This window comes from Nilaparvata lugens, chromosome 2, assembly GCF_014356525.2.
Source record: "Nilaparvata lugens isolate BPH chromosome 2, ASM1435652v1, whole genome shotgun sequence".
NCBI lineage: Eukaryota > Metazoa > Arthropoda > Insecta > Hemiptera > Delphacidae > Nilaparvata > Nilaparvata lugens.
In genome coordinates, this window is record NC_052505.1 from 14,367,419 (window position 1) to 14,392,263 (window position 24,845).

General features: G+C 34.1%; 1 protein-coding gene across 8 annotated transcripts in view; it reads right to left on the bottom strand.

Annotated features, from left to right (window-relative positions):
• Positions 1 to 19,469, bottom strand: part of LOC111045420 (transcriptional activator Myb) — a 66,107-nt gene extending 46,638 nt beyond the window's left edge. For 3 of the 8 annotated variants that reach the window (XM_039420636.1, XM_039420634.1, XM_039420633.1), the window contains exon 1: positions 12,019 to 12,199. In XM_039420636.1, coding sequence (XP_039276570.1) covers positions 12,019 to 12,071 — 53 coding nt within the window. In that variant the 5' untranslated portion in view covers positions 12,072 to 12,199. Of the gene's footprint in view, positions 1 to 12,018; positions 12,200 to 19,154 lie in introns of those variants that run through there. The other 5 variants (XM_039420635.1, XM_039420631.1, XM_022330830.2 and 2 more) reach the window with 2 other exon arrangements.
• Between the last annotated feature and the right edge of the window lie 5,376 nt (positions 19,470 to 24,845).

Consider the following 24,845-nt stretch of genomic DNA (forward strand, 5'->3'; position numbering starts at 1 on the left):
TATCTGCTATCTGATATGAAAATTCACTTATTTTCGATTGCTACCTGATATGAAAATGTACTTATTTTCGATTGCTATGTGATATGAAAAATTATCTGCTATCTGATATGAAAATGCACTTATTTTCGATTGCTATCTGATATGAAAATGCATTAATTTTCGATTGATGTCTATAATATATATATAAGGAAATAATCGGCTTATAGATGTGGGGGATAGGAAAGGAAATACAAGAATGACACATCATCACGTCTGAACTACTGAACTGATTAGCTTGAAATTTTGCATGTATATATATTGATTCTTAATTTACTGAGGATGGTTATAGGCCTATTTTGAATTATACATGATTTCAGTAGGTCAAGTTTTCAGAGTTTCAAAATTTTATTTAGACCCTTGCGGAGCACAGGTTACCTGCTAGTCTTAAATGAGTCAATATCAGTCTTTAAATAGTTATCTGGTTAACAGTATATAGTTATAATAGTTTTAAGACTTATAATAGTCTTATAATTAGATATCTTATAGTATTGATATCTTAATATATTCTTAATTGTAACTCTCACACCCCATGTCAATTAAGCCGTATGTCGCCCTCTCTCTAGCAACACTCGAGCAATAAACAAAATATTAGTGGAGAAGCCAAAATTTCCCAAAAGAATTGTAAGTCAACACTCGAGCAATAAACAAAATATTAGTGAGAAGCCAAAATTCCCCAAAAGAATTGTAATCAACACTCTAGCAATAAACAAGATATTAGTGAGAAGCCAAAATTCACCAAAGGAATAATAAGTCAATGTAATTTCAAAGGTTTCATCGTCAGAATGCTTGAGGCCAAACATAATTCTTACAATCGAGACGCGAATCGACAAAAGCTGTCGTTATCAATCAAGTTGTAATTTTTATAACTCACAATGATGAATGAAATCACTGGAAAATTTAAATAATTTCTAATTTAATCATTTGAGAAATCACCTTAAATAACAACAATACACAATTACCAATTTCCCTCCCACTTTGTCTTATATCAAAGTATTGCTCCACATTGTTTGTTATATCAGGGTTTAGACCAGTTAGTATGGAATTATATGATTGGTACCAAGTAATATCACTAGTTGAATGACAGAATAATTGACCGAGCGAAGTGAGGTCTAAGATTCAAGTCTACGGTTTGGCATTTCTCTTAATGTTTATATGTTGCGCATTTACGGCGAAACGCGGTAATAGATTTTCATGAAATTTGACAGGTATGTTCCTTTTTTAATTGCGCGTCGACGATATACAAGGTTTTTGGAAATTTTTCATTTCAAGGATAATATAAAAGGAAAAAGGAGCCTTCTTTATACGCCAATATTAGAGTAAAAATCAGACTATAGAATTATTCATCATAAATCAGCTGACAAGTGATTACACAGATGTGTGGAGAAGCCAGTCTATAAATTGCTGTATTTCCATAAGGTCTATAGTTTCAATCAGGTACTTGTGGATGAGAATACTGCGTGAGGTCTACTGTTCACAGAAATACTAGTATGATTGGTACCAAATAATATCACTAATTGAGTTTTCAACTTCGAGGGTCATTGACATTTTGTCCATTTTGAACAAAGGAAATATTGAATGATCAAACAACAAACCAGAATAACCTAAATCAAAGAGTACAATTTTTCTTCTAATGAATGTTCTTCCTTCCATATTACATAATCTCTTATCCCAACACATTTACGGCTTCCTTTTCATGGAATAGAGGATTCAAATGATGAAAGAAAGGGGAAGAAAAGAATGAAATAGTAAGAGCGGGTGGGTAGGTTAATAAGAATGATGAGGGGGTGAGATTGCATAGGAAACACGGTCCTGGTCGCGCTAAGTGGCTCCAACTTCCTTAGGCGGATACAGGATAAGTAATCACTACACACGTTTTACTAAGAAACAGAGCTAAGCACAAAAAGTAACACTTCCTCTCAAAAAGGAATTACAGTATGTTTGTCACCAAGACAAGAAATTATTTCAAGCTAAACAAGACTATTCGGAAACCCGACTAATCAATGTGCATCTTACGATCTTAAAAAGCTTCCTTTCAAAAACGAATTAAAATAATTTGATTGTATGGTATGAGATGTTGTGGTATTTCTCCATAATTGAAAGAATAAGACGTTGATTTAGTGGTATTATATAGTGGTATTGACAACATCAACGTCTTATTCTTCAAAAAACGAATTAGCATCTACATACATCTAGCTGTTTACCCTGTTGTCAATATTTGCAGTAGCAGAAGTATTCGGGGTGAATTACAGCATTTAATTTGGATTTTCGTTTAATAATAATAATAATAAAACGAATTATGTTTGTCATCTCAGAAAGGAAATTATTCAACGCGAAACAACTTTGCTCAGAAAAACCACTAACCAATGAGCAATAGCCCTTGAAGACTAATTCAATAAGTTTAACATCTACATCACGAACAAGATAAAGAAGAGATTATGTGTGAATTTTACAAAACCATTGGTTAAAAATGTTAAATCATTAAAAACAAACGAAGCATTATAGTATTTCTGAATTCCAATCGGCGATGATTAATTTATTTCTATATAGATTCCGAAATGTGATTTAGGCATTCAATGATGCTTTGGTCCTAATTCAATGATTAATAATCTCTAGAAATTTGCAAAATTTATGTAATCCCGTGTGACCTCAAAACTGGTTCGAAACAAAGATTATTTATCAAGCTCATCATAGCCAACAAGTTTCATTATTTGTTTTTAGGGTAGAATATTTTAAATAGTTCATAAAGTAAGAAAAGAGTTTGATCATTTGAAAGGACCTAACTGAGTGAAATTGGTTACTTTTAAAATTACTTTCGGGTGTTTCAAAACACCAAAACAATGAATTTCTTTCTCTCTCATCACAATGCACAAGTCTATCTATGACTCTTGTGAGCAACATATTCAGCAGAGTAAATTCTAATTAGAAAGATGGGAGTGGAAAATAAATTATAGTTTTCCAATTTAAAATAGTTCTTGCAGAAGACAACTCATACGGTGAGTCATCTTCAGTTACTTTCAAGGTTGTCAATAATCAAGTTCAAAACAAATAACTTGTATAATAAAGTAAAAAAATATTAGAAGGCGATAAATTTAGTAGTTGTAGGTACTAAACTGTTCATTAAATACACTGGACTAGTGCATTTGGATTTTTGTAGCAGATTGTTGTCAGGAAATATTCATTGTCAGTTATTCAAAGTTCCTACGTTTCTACATTTCAGTTTATCATTTCCAAGTTAGTTTCCTACTACAAAACTGCCTAATCTTTGCTTTTAATTTGAATGAGCAGCTCTAGCGGTATTATGCATCGTTAGAAAATTGGGTTACGTTGATAATGAAAACCGATAGTTGTGGTATTTCTCCATAATTGAAAGAATAAGACGTTGATTTAGTGGTATTATATAGTGGTATTGACAACATCAACGTCTTATTCTTCAAAAAACGAATTAGCATCTACATACATCTAGCTGTTTACCCTGTTGTCAATATTTGCAGTAGCAGAAGTATTCGGGGTGAATTACAGCATTTAATTTGGATTTTCGTTTAATAATAATAATAATAAAACGAATTATGTTTGTCACCTCAGAAAGGAAATTATTCAATGCAAAACAACTTTGCTCGGAAAACCCACTAACCAATGAGCAATAGCCCTTGAAGACTAATTCAATAAGTTTAACATCTACATCACGAACAAGATAAAGAAGAGATTATGTGTGAATTTTACAAAACCATTGGTTAAAAATGTTAAATCATTAAAAACAAACGAAGCATTATAGTATTTCTGAATTCCAATCGGCGATGATTAATTTATTTCTATATAGATTCCGAAATGTGATTTAGGCATTCAATGATGCTTTGGTCCTAATTCAATGATTAATAATCTCTAGAAATTTGCAAAATTTATGTAATCCCGTGTGACCTCAAAACTGGTTCGAAACAAAGATTATTTATCAAGCTCATCATAGCCAACAAGTTTCATTATTTGTTTTTAGGGTAGAATATTTTAAATAGTTCATAAAGTAAGAAAAGAGTTTGATCATTTGAAAGGACCTAACTGAGTGAAATTGGTTACTTTTAAAATTACTTTCGGGTGTTTCAAAACACCAAAACAATGAATTTCTTTCTCTCTCATCACAATGCACAAGTCTATCTATGACTCTTGTGAGCAACATATTCAGCAGAGTAAATTCTAATTAGAAAGATGGGAGTGGAAAATAAATTATAGTTTTCCAATTTAAAATAGTTCTTGTAGAAGGCAATTCAAACGGTGAGTCATCTTCAGTTACTTTCAAGTTTGTCAATAATCAAGTTCAAAACAAATAACTTGTATAATAAAGTAAAAAAATATTAGAAGGCGATAAATTTAGTAGTTGTAGGTACTAAACTGTTCATTAAATACACTGGACTAGTGCATTTGGATTTTTGTAGCAGATTGTTGTCAGGAAATTCATTGTCAGTTATTCAAAGTTCCTACGTTTCTACATTTCAGTTTATCATTTCCAAGTTAGTTTCCTACTACAAAACTGCCTAATCTTTGCTTTAATTTGAATGAGCAGCTCTAGCGGTATTATGCATCGTTAGAAAATTGGGTTACGTTGATAATGAAAACCGATAGTTCCGGTATTCTAAAATTAGACTCAATATGAAAAATGAAAGTAAAACTGATTAGCAGATTTAGTAAACCGGCTAGCTACCGTAAACTCAGCTAGCTGTACTAATCATTCAAGGTCAAGTGAAAATTGTATGAATAATAATAGAACAATGAGGTGTAAGAACCAGAAATAAGGCGACGAGTAAGAGTGAATAATGTTAATGAGAGTGAGAGAGATAATAATAGAGACTGGAATAAGACAGGACCTCGACAGTCAGCTGTTCTACAAAACCCCCACGGCACATGAGTGGTGGACCCCTATACACATCCAAACCACCACCTGGCCCAGCAAAAGATACGCCAGAGAGAGAGAGAGAGAAAGAGAGAGAACGCGAGTCACATCCAACTTTCTCACGCAACTTCATGGAAACTCCATTGAGAACAGCTGACATCGAAGAAAGCTCGACAAAATGCAAAGTTCATTGTTTGGAATAATAAATTGTTCGGATGCACAGAATTACAGCATTTTTCTATTTTTAATTTCACTCCAACTGAGTGAGACCACAGAGGTGGTAGCTACTTCTCAGCTGGAGTCTCTTCTCATGGCGGATGGATCAGAATTGGACTATATAGTGAGGTCACGTTACAATGGCAGTGAATAAAGATAGGGGAACAGCGTTGCAGATTCTCTGCCTTCTATGAAGGACACCGGTATATCTGATGTAATATCAACTGTTCATTCTATTATAATACAACTTACACTGTATTCGTGTAGGAAATTTGGTAGGTTATTATCTTGATTTCTGAAAATACCCCAAAATAAGGGAGTAAGATAACTTTGAAAAACCAAAGTTCTCCTGCCGATTGAAGAAACATTAAAAATTAGTCTAAGGCATATTATGTCTTAGAATAAAAACGTGTAACAAATATCAGATCACTGGAGAATTCAAGCTATCAAGCTTTTCATAAATTTATTTGTCTCCTCATGGCAGAAGGTTTGCGCCCAACGTTTTCACTTAAACATTTCTATGATTAAATTGTGATAGAGAACATTATCGTATTGATCTTCTAAATCCAGTTACATGTACATAGATTTTCGTAAAATGATTTTTTACCGTTCCTATGAATTAATTCTAAGAATTCTATGAATTGTTTATACCGGTTCATCACAGGCCAGGCTGGTCTGAGCTATTCATGACTTTTTTTCACTATGCATTATCAACTCAGCAGTTCTAATACACAGACATCACTACTTGGAATGCCATGACATTTTCTATTCTTTCAATTCCTATTATTACCATAGATCGATTCAGATCAGCACAATGTTTATTCTGTATGTTCATAATAGATTTTTCTGATTGTAAAAAGAAATAGTCAATAATTGCTGGAATTTAAAGTGATATTCAATTATTTGAACTGATAAATTGGATTGTTGAATGACAATTGAAATTCAGTGAATTTTACTGTACAACATTCCTTTTCCTCCTATTTTATTGGGTGATGAGTGGAGATGATTTATGATTTCATATTTGGATTCATCTTTTCATAGTTCAATATTTTTTTTGGAAAACTAGAACTTTTAAAAATTAAAAATGTTTATGTATAAACTTCTCAGGTGTTCAAAAACTTCTTAAAACCTTTGCCTGTCCCTTTGTGAGGCAGGAGTATTATTTATCTTAGTACGTACTATATAATCATATGATAATGGAAAGCTATATTAAAAACAGCTATAACTCCCTTGTTTTCGGGTATTTTTGAAAATGGGACTTACGCTTTAAAGAATTTGGGGTCGCTGAATCCAAATCCGAAATCAGAAATCTTCTATCTATATTTTTAAGGAAGTTAGACTTTGAGAAAAAGTGATGAGTCATAACTTTGAGCAAACGGCGGCGTAGTTGTTAGATCTGTCGGCTTATTCGTAAGATCCCCATGTGAAAGTACAGGAGAGCTGTAAAATATGAAATATGATCTTCAGTAATATGATCATCCAGGAGCGAGGACTCTGCCGTGTGAAACTGGCCTAAAGCTGGGTTTTCCTTTGAGCGTAAATGCCGTCGTCTACCACGACAGGGAGAGAATCTCAGATTGTGGGTAGATTTCAATTTGTCTACATAACCTGAATGAATATGTTCAATTTTGTTTTAATGTGGGGCAGGTTGAGCTTATACTTCTTTATATTTTTAAATTGCAATTTGTTGATATTATTAGAACTGTTTAATTCTTTAATAATAGAGACAAATAATGGAAAGTTATTTGATAAGCTGTTTTAGCACATTTTATATTTGGACAATATGAATGTTAACAATGCTTGCCGTCGTCGACTGGGGAAATTTACGCATAAACGAAAATGCACCTTTAGGTAGAAGAGGCTTAGGTAAGTAAGCAAAAACCGATCTGGACCGATCGTTGTGAACCTAGAAAAGAAAAGCTCTATCTACTTTATCGAATGATAGACAAGGGTAGCAACACCAATGTTAATCAAATACTGTCATTATAACGTGGGCCTCACTATAAACATGTAAAAGATGCCTGAGCAGACTGGTTTTTGATCTCAAAAAATAAGATACGGTTCAAACAAAATAATATATTTCTATTTTTGTAAAGCTTTCTTTCATTTATTTTTTTGGAAAATAAATAGTCATAAGGATAAAACAGCGTTGGTCTTCAAAACAAATTTATCATGAGCATTATTACCTTCACAATGATAAAGTGTGGTAAATTGCGTTACAATTACTAGAATGAGGTAGAATCTTCAATAAAGCCTCCTATTGTGAGCCCTTCATGAAGATGAAGTTAAGAAAATATAATCGGCTGAAAAAAGAAAACTCAACTTCTAAGAAGGGAGACAGCTGGCTTTCGAGACAGATGGGGCGAGGGAGAGAGAGAGAGAGAGAGAGGGGAACACGTGCCGAGACACCCTCCCCCTCCTTCCTTTAATCGGCCCAAGAAATCGAAACAAGGTGGGGAAGCAGAGAAAAATAATAAGAAATATCCTACGTCTTGGTCTTGGCGTGTGCCACAACTTCAACATCGCAGATGGGACGACAGGAAATCGATTATTTTTTCCCCCAACAGTAACCAGGAATAAAGCCACCCCATAATGGTCAATATACCTACAAATTTACCCGTCACATACATTGTTACGTTCTGGAAAGAGGGAACTTGGCAGATTAATTTCAACTCGTGACAATGCACATCTTGGAAGATTGTAATCAACGTCGAGAGTAAAAATATGATAGAGATATAGTGAGGTACACGTTATAATGATAGTGGAGAAATATAAGAGGGCAGCGTTGTCGATTATCTGCCTTGCCACTACCTTCTACAGACAGTAGACATGCCGATCCCCTCCCAATGTTACAACATTCGATATTATTCCTTTGCTGATTCAAATACGAAAGAGTGTAAGGAACCAATTAAGGTGATAAGAGAATTCACGGAATTACATCTGAAACAATCAAAATTTAGGGAGAGAATGTTTTTGCTAATGATGCCCGCATAAGTCCATGAATTATTGATTGTCGAATTTCAACGTATTTTGCAACACGTTTTTACTTTCCTTGCCCTATTACTATAGGTAAGGAAAGTGCTTTCCGAAAAAAATTGAGGTACCCCAATTTCTAAATTTCTATACGTTTCAAGGTCCCCTGGGTCCAAAAAAGTGGTTTTTGGGTATTGGTCTGTATGTGTGTGTGTGTGTGTGTGTGTGTGTGTGGTGTGTGTGTGTGTGTGTGTGTGTGTGTGTAAATGAGTGTATGTGCGTCTGTGTACACGATATCTCACCTCACAATTAACGGAATGACTTGAAATTTGGAACTTAAGGTCCTTACACTATGAGGATCCGACACGAACATTTTCGAACAAATGCAATTCAAGATGGCGGCTAAAATGGCGAAAATGTTGTCAAAAACAGGGTCCAAAAAAGTGGTTTTTGGGTATTGGTCTGTATGTGTGTGTGTGTGTGTGTGTGTGTGTGTGTGTGTGTGTGTGTGTGTGTGTGTGTGTAAATGAGTGTATGTGCGTCTGTGTACACGATATCTCACCTCACAATTAACGGAATGACTTGAAATTTGGAACTTAAGGTCCTTACACTATGAGGATCCGACACGAACATTTTCGAACAAATGCAATTCAAGATGGCGGCTAAAATGGCGAAAATGTTGTCAAAAACAGGGTTTTTCGTGATTTTCTCGAAAACGGCTCTAACGATTTTGATCAAATTCATACCTAGAAAAGTCATTGATAAGCTCTATCAACTTCTACAATTTAAACAAAAAATTTCGAGTGGAAAAGATTGAGCATGAACATTTCTACAATTAATGTTCAGTAGCATTTTCACCTAAAAATGGAAATAAGCTCGAAATTCTAGAAATAAAGATTATTCAATTGCAAACTGTTGATTCTATTAAATCATTCACTATGAAGAGATAGCAGACTTCGTGTGTCTGCACTCTGCAGCGCTATTGTCCTGTCACCAGCTGGCTCAGATCTTAGAAAAGTAGACATGAGATGCGCGGGAACACTAGCGTCAGTTGATCAATTTTCATAACGGCAAGGAAAGTTGTGTGAGTGCACCATACCAGATTTTTTATATTATAAGGGCAACAAAAGGTGCCCACGTAGTAATTCATTAGACTTAGATTGAATTGAAAAAGCTGGATTCTCACGCAGTGACAGTGAAAATATAATTCTCATAAGTTCTAATGGTATTATTCAAACTCGCTCTGCCGGTCAGAATGGAATTAGTCCAATCAGATCTCGAGGGAATTATAGTTTCAATGTTTGCTATCACTGATATGTTTGAATCCAGCTACGGTTGAAAATTGCTTTTTTGGGTAATGTAAAATAGCCGTTAGCACGATATTTAGATAAAAACGGTAGGGGTCATGAAATGTGTGCGCAGTGGCCAGCCAGCTAGATTGCGTCATCGCCACCAACCGAGGTTTATAACACCTATTGGCAATTTATGAAAATTATTTGTTAAAAACAGATGATTGGATATAAAATGACGTCAGCGAAACCGGAAATTTAGCACAAAAATGCACGTGACACCTACCGTCTTCTTCTATTTACCGTGGCCGTTAGTACCCACTGTAGACTGTATTAATGATAAGAATAGACAGATGACAGAAAATCGAACTTATTCGACTTCCTACAACATTTTATGTATCAGATAATTGACATTATCTACGAACTAGGAGGCAGATCTGTTTGAACATCAAACACCTGTATTGGAACCATTTTCTTCAATATCACCCCTCTTTCCAAACAGCAGAAAGACGAGAAATACATAATAATAATAACATTGTATACCGCGCATTCTACAAGAGTTGGTGAGGCTTGACACATGTTTAGATCAAATCAAAACATCTTCATTCAGCGTTTTACAGTAGTTATGTTAAATCATAACATTGGAACATCTAACAATCTCTCTACTATCTGACATTTCACGCTTATTGCAAGGTGCCCACGGAAAGTCCTAAATCAAAAAATCTGGTGTGGCGCACACACCCAACTTTCCTTGCCGTTATGAAAATTGATCACCTGACGCTAGTGTTCCCGCACATCTCCAGTCTACTATTCAAAGATTTGAGCCAGCTGGTGACAGGGCAATATCGCTGGAGACACACGAGGTCTGCTATCTCTTCATAGTGAATGATTTAATAGAATCAACAGTTGCCAACAGATTGCAATTGGATAATCACATTTTCTCGAATTTCGAGCTTATTTTCAATTTTAGGTGAAAATGTTACTGAACATTAATTGTAGAGATTCTCATTCTCAATCTTTTCCACTTGAATTTTTTGTTTAAATTGCATCTGAAGCCTGATAAAATTGAGAATCTAAAGTCAAACTTTGCTTAGATGGGGCGGAGCTCCTGGATTTTTTACAGATATGGGACTTGTGGCAGTTGATAGAGCTTATCAATGACTATTTTTGGTATAAATTTAATCAAAATCGTTGGAGCCGTTTTCGAGAAAATCGCGAAAAACCCTGTTTTTGACAACATTTTCGCCATTTTAGCCGCCATCTTGAATCGCATTTGATCGAAATTGTTCGTGTCGGATCCTTATAGTGAAAGGACCTTAAGTTCCAAATTTCAAGTCATTCCGTTAATTGGAAGATGAGATATCGTGTACACAGACGCACATACACTCATACACACACACACACACACACACACACACACACACACACACATACATACAGACCAATACCCAAAAACCACTTTTTTGACCTTGAAACGTATAGAAAACATGAAATTGGGGTACCTTAATTTTTTTCGGAAAGCAATACTTTCCTTACCTATGGTAATAGGGCAAGGAAAGTAAAATCGAAAGTGCAATTTTAAATCCGTGACGATAACGTTCTACACTCTTCATCTACTACCTTAAGTCAAAAGGCAATAGACTATAGAGCGATAGAGGAAAGGTTTGATTTACAAATTTATAAAATATCTCCTATCCGAATCTCAGCAAATGCTGGAAAGTAATTAGCGTTAAAAATTATTCTTCAAATACTAGATAATCATACCATTTGTAACAATGTAAATTGCGTAGGTAGTGTCAAAATTACAGAAAATGGTTGTAATTAAATTTAACATTAACTTGCTGTCATACATCCTTCAAGGATTCAATTCATTAGCCATAATATTGCAAATCAAGTAGACAAATTCAATGTAGTTATAGATAAGCCTACATAAATATAGTAGCGCTCAATTATAATGAAAGTTCCTTATCTTCTTAAAATGATTATATTTTATAAATATGATGAAAGTACTGTATAACGTTCACAGATGGAGTAAGATGTATTATTTTATATATCTTCTTATATTTTATAAATATGATGAAAGTAATGTATAACGTTCACAGATGGAGTAAAGATTTACAATACATTGATTGATAAGACTGTCAGAAACTCTATCAACACTAACAAAAACCACAGATACATGAAACTATAGTGAGGTCCACGTTATTATGGGCAGTGTTTGATTAGCAATGGTATTGCTATCCTTGTCTATCATTCAACAAATCCGATAGCGCTATCTTTTTCTCGCTTTGCTCTTTGCTAAATCATCTTTTAATAATGTAGAATTAATAATTAATTAACAAAATATTTTATCTTAATTATGAAATGAAATATAATTTCTCGCTTATTAAAATATAATTGATTATTTTTAACGAGAATGAACAGTTAATATTACATCAAGAGCTGTATCAACTACCGTCTATAGAAGGCATTGACAAGACCAAGCAAGGATCGGCAACGATGATATCCTATCTTTCTTCACTGCCATTATAACGTGGAACTCACTATACTACCGTATACAAAAATTAAAAAATCTTGAATTCTAATCATCAAGTTATTATGAGTATGGTAATTGTAACTTACGCCTCATTAAAGCAATCGGTATTGGCCGGTGACGAACAAATCCGGGATAGCATTCCCGCTGGACACTAGAACTCCCGCACTCACACAGACACGCACGCTCACTCACACACACTCACGCGCGAACTCTGTCCCTGTCCTACACAGCTCCCCGCCGTACCACTCAACTACACGCGATGGCTCTCGGCAAACGTATGCGAGTGAATTCAACACTCAGCCGGCAAAGGTGAGCGCGAGAAAGAGAGGGTGGACAAGTAGACGAAGACAGAAACCTCTCCCCCCACTCCACCAACCCCTCGAACATCTGTCGTCCTGGATACCCCACCACAACCCTGAGAAATTTCGAAACCCTCCAGCTAGCTTCATTTCACAACCCCAATCCAATCCTATCCCCTAGTACGCTACATTGCACCGCCGTATGTCTCGACTCCTCACCCCTAGAGAAATATTGAAATAAGCTCGACGAGAAAGAGAGACGGAAGAAAGTGAGAGAAGCAACAAAAGGGAAGAGAAAGCGCAGATAGATTAGAATTGCGTTGATAGTATTCGAGTAGTCCTCGCACAATAATTGGATAGCAGAAAAGGAAACAAATAAGTGTTAATAAATTGATAACTTACTATCGTAAGGTCCACGTTATAATGATAGTATTTTATTAACATTGGTGTTGCTATCCTTGTCTACCATTCAACAAAGCAAATAGCTCTATCCTTTTCTAGCAACGTTGCCAGATCGTGTTCCAACAATGTAGAAATCTAATTAATTGGGCTGATAAGAAATATTCATGAAAAATATTTTTTCCTACAACCTACAACTGCTCGTATTACTTCTTAACGTACTATCCTTATCTAGTGCTACCCTTTTCTAGCTATCCTTATCTACCATTCAACAAAGCAAATGGCTCTATCCTTATCTAGTGCTACCCTTTTCTAGCTATCCTTGTCTACCATTCAACAAAGCAAATGGCTCTATCCTTATCTAGTGCTACCCTTTTCTAGCTATCCTTGTCTACCATTCAACAAAGCAAATGGCTCTATCCTTATCTAGTGCTACCCTTTTCTAGCTATCCTTGTCTACCATTCAACAAAGCAAATAGCTCTATCCTTTTCTAGCAACGTTGCCAGATCGTGTTCCAACAATGTAGAAATCTAATTAATTGGGCTGATAAGAAATATTCATGAAAAATATTTTTTCCTACAACCTACAACTGCTCGTATTACTTCTTAACGTACTATCCTTATCTAGTGCTACCCTTTTCTAGCTATCCTTATCTACCATTCAACAAAGCAAATGGCTCTATCCTTATCTAGTGCTACCCTTTTCTAGCTATCCTTGTCTACCATTCAACAAAGCAAATGGCTCTATCCTTATCTAGTGCTACCCTTTTCTAGCTATCCTTGTCTACCATTCAACAAAGCAAATGGCTCTATCTTATCTAGTGCTACCCTTTTCTAGCTATCCTTGTCTACCATTCAACAAAGCAAATGGCTCTATCCTTTTCTAGCAACGTTGCCAGATCGTGTTCCAACAATGTAGAAATCTAATTAATTGGGCTGATAAGAAATATTCATGAAAAATATTTTTTCCTACAACCTACAACTGCTCGTATTACTTCTTAACGTACTATCCTTATCTAGTGCTACCCTTTTCTAGCTATCCTTATCTACCATTCAACAAAGCAAATGGCTCTATCCTTATCTAGTGCTACCCTTTTCTAGCTATCCTTGTCTACCATTCAACAAAGCAAATGGCTCTATCCTTATCTAGTGCTACCCTTTTCTAGCTATCCTTGTCTACCATTCAACAAAGCAAATGGCTCTATCCTTATCTAGTGCTACCCTTTTCTAGCTATCCTTGTCTACCATTCAACAAAGCAAATGGCTCTATCCTTTTCTAGCAACGTTGCCAGATCGTGTTCCAACAATGTAGAAATCTAATTAATTGGGCTGATAAGAAATATTCATGAAAAATATTTTTTCCTACAACTGCTCGTAACACTTCTTTACGTACTATCCTTATCTAGTGCTACCCTTTTCTAGCTCCGCAACGTTGCCAGGTCGCTTTCAACAACGTAGATATGGGAATACATTATTTAGGAAGAAAAACTGAATTTTGACATTAATGAGTTAAGAATATTTGCATACTAAAAAAAAGAAAATTATTGGATCAAGTTTTTTACTGATGTGGATTTGAAAAAAATCATATAACCTCAAATGAATAATGGAATACTATCACAGAATACACCTATTGGGCCCGTTCTGGGAACATGTGGGAAATGTGGTAAATTGTCCGATTCCCAATTTACCCGGTAAAAAGTTCCACGTCCCATGAGAAGAGTTTTGTTGGATTCTGTACCAGAAACTAGTTCCAGATTTAATCTTAATTATGAAAATTTTCATTTAATCATTGAAAAATAATTTTTCTTGACAAATCAAATATGAATGATTATTTTTAAAACAATGAACAGTTAATATTACATCAGATACACCAGTATCATCTATCATCTATCCTCTATAGAAGGCAGTGGCAAGGCCGAGAATCGGCATCGCTGTTCTCCTATCTTTCTCCACTGTCATTATAACGTGGACCTCACTATAGCCGAGACAAGGCTGAACTTGAACTATAGTACAATATGTAATATCTAGTAGACCTTGCACAATTGGATCGCAGAAGAGGAAAGAAAATAGTCGCATTTGGATCGCAGAAGAGGAAGTAAAAATCTGGTGTGGCGCACTCACACAACTTTCCTTACCATTATGAAAATTGATCACCTGACGCTAGTGTTACCGCGCATCTTAAGGCCACTATTCAAAGATTTGAGCCAGCTGGTGACAGGGCAATAACGCTGTAGACACACATGAGGTCTGATATCTCTTCATAGTGAATGATTTAATAGAATCAACAATAATTTGTAATTGAATAATCAAATTTTCTCGAATTTAAAGCTTATTTTCAATTTTAGGTGAAAATGTTACTGAACATTAATTGTAGAGATTTTCATGCTCAATCTACTCCACTTGATTTTTTTTGTTTCAATTGTATCTGAAGCCTGATAATTGGGAATCTATCTGCATTGATGGGGCGAAGCTCCTGAAATTTTTACAGATATGGGACTTGTGGCAGTTGATAGAGCTTATCGATAACTATTTTAGGTATGAATTTGATCAAAATTGTTGGAGCCGTTTCCGAGAAAATCACGAAAAACCCTGTTTTTGGCAACATGCTCGCCATTTTAGCCGCCATCTTAAATTGCATTTGATCGAAATTGTTCGTGTCGGATCCTTATAGTGAAAGGACCTTAAGTTCCAAATTTCAAGTCATTCCGTTAATTGGGAGATGAGATATCGTGTACACAGACACTCATACACACACACACACACACACACACACACACATACAGACCAATACCCAAAAACCACTTTTTCGGACTCAGGGGACCTTGAAACGTATAGAAATTAAGAAATTGGGGTACCTTAATTTTTTTCGGAAAGAAATACTTTCCTTACCTATGGTAATAGGGCAAGGAAAGTAAAAATAGTTAATAGATTGATGACTATGATATGTAAATTTCTAATCAGCAGGAATGCAACGTCAAATTCTAGTTCTTGAATGAAGATGCATGCAATAAAATATTTGAACAATGGATTGAATTTGAATGAATCAAGTAATGAAGATAATGGATAATATTTCGCGAGATATCAGTGGATTGAATGAAATGGTTCAAGAGCTGAGGCATAATTTTGTCTCACTCCCACACACGCACTCGCTCACTCACTTCCTAGTCCGGGCGCAAATGTCATGAAACAAGCACTCCGTGGTCATTTTCAACATCCATGGAAGATGTCTCAATTTCTTAGTTAGGTCTAGCATAATATTAGAAACGCGATGGTGATGATAAGTCGAAATCACAGACAAACATCTCGAAAACAAGATGGCCGCCAAAATCTTTCAAGTTTTTCTATAACGCTTGTATTTCATCTCTCATTATCATCAGCCTCATTACCCACGCACAAGCCTAGAGCTCATGTGAGCATTATCCTCAGCAAATAAAAATAATAAATTAAGAAAACTCATTCCTCAAACCCAGAAGACTGTGTCATTGCAGGGAACGTTCACAATACGTTTATTGTAACTGCAGTTACATTATATTTTTATGAACAAATATTAGATTTGATTCATTCAAAATGTTTTGTTAATATGGGATAATAAACACAAAGAACGTAAATGTTGACCACAAACTGATCAGGATGAACTGAAATACAGGAACAAATGAATGACACCCTCAAAATTCACCTTTTGCAAATATAAGAAATACAACCAAAACTTCCAAAGTTACTAATTTCTAACTACTATTTTAATGTGATTTCTAGAAATCCTGCAAATGATTTGACTGTTCTAGCAAGGTTTTGAAGCTACCAAAAAACTTAAAAATAACTTATTATGGAAAATAGCTAGTACCCTTGTAATATTTTCTAATTGAAAACGACTAGTTACGACATTTATGACATTCTCAAATGTCAAATTGAAAATCATAAAAATCGGAACTAGTTGTGTTTTATTTTTCAGTAATTCGGTAATCTCCATTCCATCCATGACCAACACTTGCTGGATAGATTGCGTCAATCAAAAAGTAAAACTTGATAGCAAAAACTAAGATCAAGATGGGAGGTCAGTCATAGATCTCATAAAACATAGTATTGCCTCTTCATCCAGGGAGTAGAGAGCCAGACTCACAAGCTTTTCCCAAAGTACCCTCTCAAAGATTTTCTCCTCCCGCTCACGGAAATACACAGGCATCCTATTGAAAATCTTGAGTGCAAGGACAGGAAAGCTATTATGCGATCGAGTCAGTCTGGCATCACGTAAATCGATATCATTCCTCTTCCTTGTGTTGTGGCTGTGTACATGTCCAATTTGCTATGAGTACATGTTGAATGAAAGTCAACATGTGTTGTTTGCACAAGGTAGGTTGGAAGAAAGATGTGTATTTGAAAATATTACAAGGGTACTAATTATTTTCTATAATTAAACATTCAAGTAATTAATAGTTCATCATGTTTTAAAAACAGGATGAATCATTGTATCATATGGGAAGCGATTGGCTCCTTTATCATTCAAGTGAGTTTCATGCAACAGCTACTCTTGGTTATTCAGAAACCATCTAACACTGTACGCCAACTCATCTCTCACTATCATCCGTCTCATTACGGTACCCATGCACACGCCTGGAGCTCATATGAACATCACCCTCAGCTAGAAAATTAAAATGTCTGTAACCTTTTTTCAACTAATTCTCTGAAATTAAACAAAACTGTCAGGCATATTTTACCTCGACTTGACTTTCTCTTTCAAGATACTTAGGTGGTAACGCTGTGTATTGCTGTCTGTACTCTAGGCTCCAGGCCTATAGTGAGGTCCTCGTTATAATGGCAATGGAAAAATATAGGTGTGAACAGCGTTGTCGATTCTCGTTCTTGCCACTGCCAACTACAGATTATAGATGATACCAGTATAACTGATGTAATATTAATATTGTTAATTCTTGTTTAAATGATCAATTATTATTATTTTCTCAAAAAAAAAATTCAACAATTAAATAATAGACTACATTTTTATTATTGAGATTAAATATTTTGTTAATTAATTATATTTCTACATTGTTAAAAACGATCTGGGAACGTTGCGGAGGTTTAATATTATTTACTGTAGGTAAGCTAAGTTTACCACAATATTTTTATTTACAATACGGATTTTTTTTGATAGCCTATTTAATGTGAATGTAATAAAGGTTCTAATTGCATGAGTGTGATTCCAGTGGCACTAAAATTCCTTTAATATTATTTATTCACTGTAGGTAAGCTACTGCTGGAGGTTTAGTGGTGACCGATACAGAGGGTAATGGATATTCTATGTATACTCTCTGGACCGATATCAACTAAGACGAAAGGTTATTGATCCGAGGAATTTTAATAAGAAGAAAATGGAGATCACTAGTCGTGAAAAATAAATAAACAATGGGTTGTCACCTCATTGAAATCTGATGCTTGAGCGTTATTGTTTTAAGAGCAATACCCTTGAAGGTACGATTGACACAGAGGCAAACATTAAATAGACGAACGCTCTCATTTTTTTAGCTAAAAATGAGAAACAAAGAATATCTTATACAAATCTTTTTTTCAATAAACTTAGCATATTATTGTAGAAACGAACGCAAAATTATGTAAATTATAATCACCACAAATTTTGACATTTATACTAGGCCTGCCACAGTATGAACATAAAGACCTTCTTTTTTAATAAATCATAATTTAAATAAATTCTTTTTTTAGTAAATCTGTGGTTTTTTTGACAATTTCTTAGTCTTTTTCATTCAACATAAAAAGACCTGTTAACTATACACATATTCAGCGCTTGAAAAAAAACGAATACGGTAGAACTTTACAACCTAACACGTATTTGATGTATGTGTTGTCGTTCTAGAAGATACTGGCAAATAAACCAGAGTTTTTACAGAACACATATCATGCAATATTGTAAAATAATTTACAATTTATTATCAAGTGGATTATTTCCGCATTTACTTAAGGATAGAAATATAGTATATTCTACGTTATAGGTAGGATACACTATTGTATTATCTTTACTAAGAAGGAACACTAACCTAGAGTAAAAAACCTCAATTATTATTAACTTATGTTATTTTAAAAAAATTTATAGTACTAAAACTGTCCAAAATAACTGAAAATGTCATTTCAACAAGGCAACGTACTAGAGTGAACTAATGTGGTTAAAATGTCTTATCTGTAGGCTAATTTACATAACTTTGGCTTAATTTTTTGTTCTTTTTGGGAGAAGCAGAAAGGTCATTCAGTCAAACCTGTTCTTGTAGTAGCCGACCATAAAAAATTTTTGATTGAGTGAATGAGTAAGTTAATATAATAATGCTGAACGGCTAAACTGTTGTTAAATTAATGAAATAAGAATTTCAACTGATAAAGAAAGAGTTCATATCAACCAAACGTCAACCGGTGAAAAATAGCCTTGGGTTTTGATCAAGATTAAAAGCAAACTAATTGATTTTGTATTTAATTCTAAATCATTCTTAGGTATAATTGATAATTTAAAAAATTGTCGTACTCACTTTTGATATTTGTAAAGAGCATGCGACATCATAAACCATCAAACTGCACAATTCCAATAGTCCAACAAGGACTCATAAGGCTGAGTGCCTTTTTGTCAAACACTACATGTAAATTATTCATCAATACAACTAATCACACATTTAAAATACTACAGAGTTTTTCTTGAACATTGAGCAAATGTTTTAAAACACAACAAACGCCAATTAAACTGATAATAAACATTTCGGACACAGCATCAGCAAGAGGAACGCTTCAGCTCAGCCTCAGCTCAGATCTTTTGTTGTTGATCTGTTCTGATGTTGTTGTCTCTTTTCTTTGTGAAGTTGCAAAGATGGCGTTGATAAAACAGTCAAAATACAAGTGACGTAGTGACACCCAGCAACGGTCATCGGACTTAATTGGAGAATCTAACTACTTATCATTAATTTTCCTCAATAACTTTATTATACATTTAAAATTTCATTTTAATAATTGATCCCAAATGCTTTTACAATAGCGAGAAAAGAGATGCGAACCGTATCAATAAAATCAATACCTATTTTGTCTTGACGCTAGTTGGCGCTGGTTGACACAAGCGCGGCAGTTTTAAATATTCTAGACTATTTGTTACAGCCTTGATAAAATTATAATATTAAAGTTACTGCCTTTTAGTACTTAATTTAATATTTGGGCCAATGAATTTGATGCTAGATAGATAAATCGCATTTATTTTTCACAAATTATTTTGCTTCATGCGAGATAATCTTTATTTTTACAATAAAAGCTGAGCTTTTACCCATACCGGTTTCAAAAGCAAAAGGTAGACCTAGGATACATTTTTCAAATCCAGAATGCTATAAAAACTCAAATTTTCTTTATTCTAACCGAAATCTTTTGAAATTCACCTAAATTTAAACTTACCTATAAAGTGAATTTTAACTCTGTTATAATAGGCCTAATATGATTGGAGAATCTATCTTTGAATAAACATAAAATATCGTAAAAATTAATCTTTAGAATTATCAAAAAAAGGTTGAGACTTTATATTTTACTTGTATTTATCCTTCTGACAGTCTGATAGCTGAGGAGTTGTCATTATCTTTCTTCACGGCGGGTGATTTCCTCCATGAGTATGTCGATAATTTATATCTACTTGTTCAATTACCGATATATCTAGTTAAAAAATGAATTTTGTACCGGTACCGTAGGTACTTTAAATAAAAATTATTTATCGCTTTATTATGGAGAATATTTTTTTACTTTGTTACTGACTTAATATGGGATAAATTTACTATAGTACGGTATTTTGCCATGAATGAAAAAATTATAAAATCACTACGGTGTAGGTCTACCTATATAAGCCTGGTAAACCAAATGGCTAGAGTTCAATAAAATCCTGTCGTCTGGACAAGTATCAAGCAGTAATATTTTAATATAAGTAGGCTACTGTGAATCCTAAAATTTTCATTTTTATATTATAGGTATGGTAAACATTTAATTGGGTAAAATTCAATGAAATTCAATTTCTCCTAAGTAAGGTACGGTATATGGATATGAATCTGCTGAAATATCATTGTATGTTCTACTTTTTGTGACAAACAGGGAAAAACTCAATAGAAAAGAGTATTACCTATTTCAAAAATTCATTAGCAATCTTATGTCTAAGTACTGGAGAAAAGTTAGTATAAAGACCTATTTCAGGCCTTTCCTCACTTTAGGAATAAAGCAGTGCAAATGCGAATGGAATTAAACAGAAAGTCACCACTACCGGTATACCACTTATTATAAAATGAGCTTGAAAAATCTATGTTGAATTTGTTTAAGAAGCTATCCATCAATACTATATAGCTTAAAATAGTCTGATCAGCCGCGACCTGAAAATTCTTGACACTGCCAGACCTTAGTCATCCAGGCCACTTGATATGCAGAATGTCTCACAAAATATCCGAACACCATAGATTTCTATAAAAAAATGTCAGTTTTTTTGAGTTACATCAATATTTTGATATTTTTAAAAACGTCAATAACTAAAAAACTATGCCATAATTATTTTATACTATATGGCTTAGAAAGAGGAAGAAATTTTCAATAATATTCATATAATTAATTTGTTCCTTTGACGTTTTTTTTTAAACTTTTTATGAGCGTTCAAACTGTTCGAAATTTGACTTTGAACTCGACGAATGTACTTTTTCAATTTTGACCGCTCATTAAGTTCAAAACGTAAAACAAAGGAACAAACTATGTGAATCTCATTGGAAATTTCTCCTCTCCTCAATGATATCCTTAAAATTAGATTTTGGCAGATGATTTTCTAGTTATTGACGTTTTTCAAAAATATAGAAAAATCTATATATATCGAAAATTATAAGGTCGATGTAAGAAATGTTACTAGTCATTTTTTGTTACAAATTTTATGTAGAATCTCTGGTCTTCGGCAGTAGGACACTTTGTACGGTATTTAGTTTTACTCTTCAGAGATGTTAATGCTGTGCAAAGGCTAAAAATAAACTTTCTATTGGTGATATTTTTCATAAGTTTCTCAATTCGTATTATCATCAAGCTATCAAAATAAAAAAGTTTTCTCGGGAAAATTTTTTTCCGATCATAACTTTTTGAGATATGAGCGCCTAAATTTTAAATTTTCGGGACAGAACATTCCAAATTCGGTAAGAGATAAATCCATGAGATGTTAAGGCTGATTCTCCATGGTATTGTTGATCTAGAAAAGCAAAAATTTTCTGGAAATATCAATTTTCAATAAAGTTATTCAATTTACCAAAAATAACTCAACAAAAAGTTATTTTTGGTCATTTTTAGTAAATTTGATAAATTTAAACTTGAATTTTAAAAAACACTTTTGAAGTGAAAATACACTTACTTTTGTAGTGACGATCGTTTCGACCTGTTCTTGGTCATCATCAGACTGTCCAACAACAGGCCGAAACGATCGTCACTACAAAAGTAAGTGTATTTTCACTTCAAAAGTGTTTTTTTAAATTCAAGTTTAATTTTAACAGTGAAAAAGTATGGATGTACAACATGGATAAATTGATATTTTCAGAGAATTTTTGTTTTACTAGATCAACAATACCATGAAGAATCAATCCTCTAAATCTCATGGATTTATCTCTTACCGAATTTGAAATGTTGTGTCCCGAAAATTTAAACTTTAGGCGCTCATATCTCAAAAAGTAATGATCGGAAAAAAATGTTCTCCTGAAAAAGAAATATATTTAGATAGCTTGATGATGTACAAATTGAAAAACTTCGAAAAATATTACCAGTAGAAAGTTTATTTTTAGTCTTTGCACAGCCTTAAGCTCAAAGCACACAGGTGGCATATTATTGTGCCACTCAAATAAAAATCAGAGGTGGATTCGTACATAACAGTGACTGTAGAAATATAATTCTCACGAGTTCTATTCGGACTATTATACTACTTAGCACAGTTGAGTGAGTATGAATAATACCATTAGAACTCAAGGGAACTGTATTTTGACTGTTGTGTGTGCGAATACAGCTTTATAGCCATGATTTTCCTCTTATCTGTCTGCATCCTGTCGGTAGATACAACTTGAAAGATCTCAAACCGTAGTCAGGTTTTCCTGAAATGCATGAGTTACGATTTTATTAAATTTTTATGGAGTTAAAATGCTAGAAATTGGAGAGATCTCATTTTTTTTTTGAATAGAAATTTATCTATTGAAAGGTGGTTGCTTGAAGCCAGTTCCAAGCTTCAGGGTGCGATCACACTGGATGCGTGCAGATGAGAAACAAAATCTGGAAAGAGTAATAGGAACTCTCACACTGATAGTGTGCACTTGCTGGTTGCGTTCAGTGTGAACAGCTTTCCAGATTTTGTTTTTCGCTCATGCATGATCTGACATGCACTTGCACATATACGCACACCCTTAGGCCCTTTGCACACTGGGCCACCACAGAAGCGCCACCACGTGGTAGCATTGTCTCTTAACTGTCACTGCACACTAGAGCCACCAGCCGAGCTTCCAGGAATGTGGTGGCTAAAGCCGTCGATTTTGTTAGCTACCAGACTGTCGCGCCACCACGTCATACCAGTATCATCTGTCATTGCACACTAGAGCCACCAGAAAATCATCTCCAGTTCAGTTTCAATTCAAATCAAGTTCAGTACAGTTGTCTGTTGAAGTCGTCGTAATGAATAGTGAACAATTGATACAGAAAGGTTCATTCTTGAAGTTGAAAGTAGACCAGCCAAATGGGACATGTCTTCAAAATTATATGCAGACCGGGATGTTAAGAAAAATTCTTGGAGGGAGCTGGTAAATCTTTTCATTGAAAAATAAAAGAAAATGAATTTTCACAGAAAATGAACAAAATGAATTTGGTAATTTATATAACCACTTTTCTTGAGCATTATTCATTATATTATTCAACATATGCCAATAGTCGTGCTTCTTCCACGTCCATTCTTCAACTGATGATGAGTTGACTAGTGAACTGGAGTGATGAGTCAGGTGGTGGCTGTAGTGTGCAATGCTATCAAATTTTGATGGTGGCGCTTCCATGGAAGCTCTCGTGGAAGCGCTTCCATGGTGGCCCAGTGTGCAAAGGGCCTTAAAATAAGTTCCCAATGTATGTAAACCACTAAAAGCGAACCTTGGTAAATTACATTAATCTCTTCCTATTACCATTATTATAATCTCAGGTAGAGCAAATGTATACAGATTGTTTGTTCTAAGCCTCAGGCTTATGTGGGTAACAATCTAGGGAACATGACATGAACAATTCTTAATATTCTGACATCATCTTTAGAAAAGTAACATAAAATATAGATGATATTTTATCATTTCATTGAGTTCTAGAATGTTAAAATGTGGTTATATGCTTCAAATATAAGCCAGTTTTTCTAAAGCATCGTTTAAACCAAAGTTATTAACAAAATGTTAATAACTTAATTCTTATATTGTATTAGATTAAACGAAACTTGACAAACACATTTGTTCATCATGTGTTTGATAAATTATTTTTAATCTAATAGAATCTATAAGGATTAAGTTATTAACATTTTGTTAAAGTTTTAAACATTATTGTTATTAACTGATGTTAATAACATAAGTCATTAACATATGTTAATGACATTTTCTTTAATAACAAGGAATTTTCCAAGGTACCTAGAATACATGTATTCCAATGTATATTGGAGCATTGGAATTTTTTGTTAAAAACACGAGTTATTAACTTTTGTTAAGATAGTTTTTTGACGATTCAGTCACTTTTTGTTAATAACTCATGTTATTAACTCCGGTGTGATCGCAGACACATCATCTTGTAGTACCAAAGTTGTATAAAATGTTTACACAGCTAACCTATTATCTTTTGGGAATGAAGATGACAATGAATATCAACACCAAATATGTTTAAATATTTTATGAACACAAATCTCATTGCCTTACACCAAACAGTACACGATTCGAGTACATACAATCCATTTGTATATCATAAATAAATCTATACTTGTACAACGATAAAAAGCATTTGCTTGATAAATATTGTAAATAAAGGCACAACAATGGAAATTACCACATGTTTGTATAATACATCAGACACGCACTCCCAATCAACCCAACCTTGGACCAGTGAGGAACAAGGGTAGCTATCCACAATACAATAATTTAAAACACTGTATTTGTATTCTTCAACGTAAAAAGAAATGATTTATTACGTGA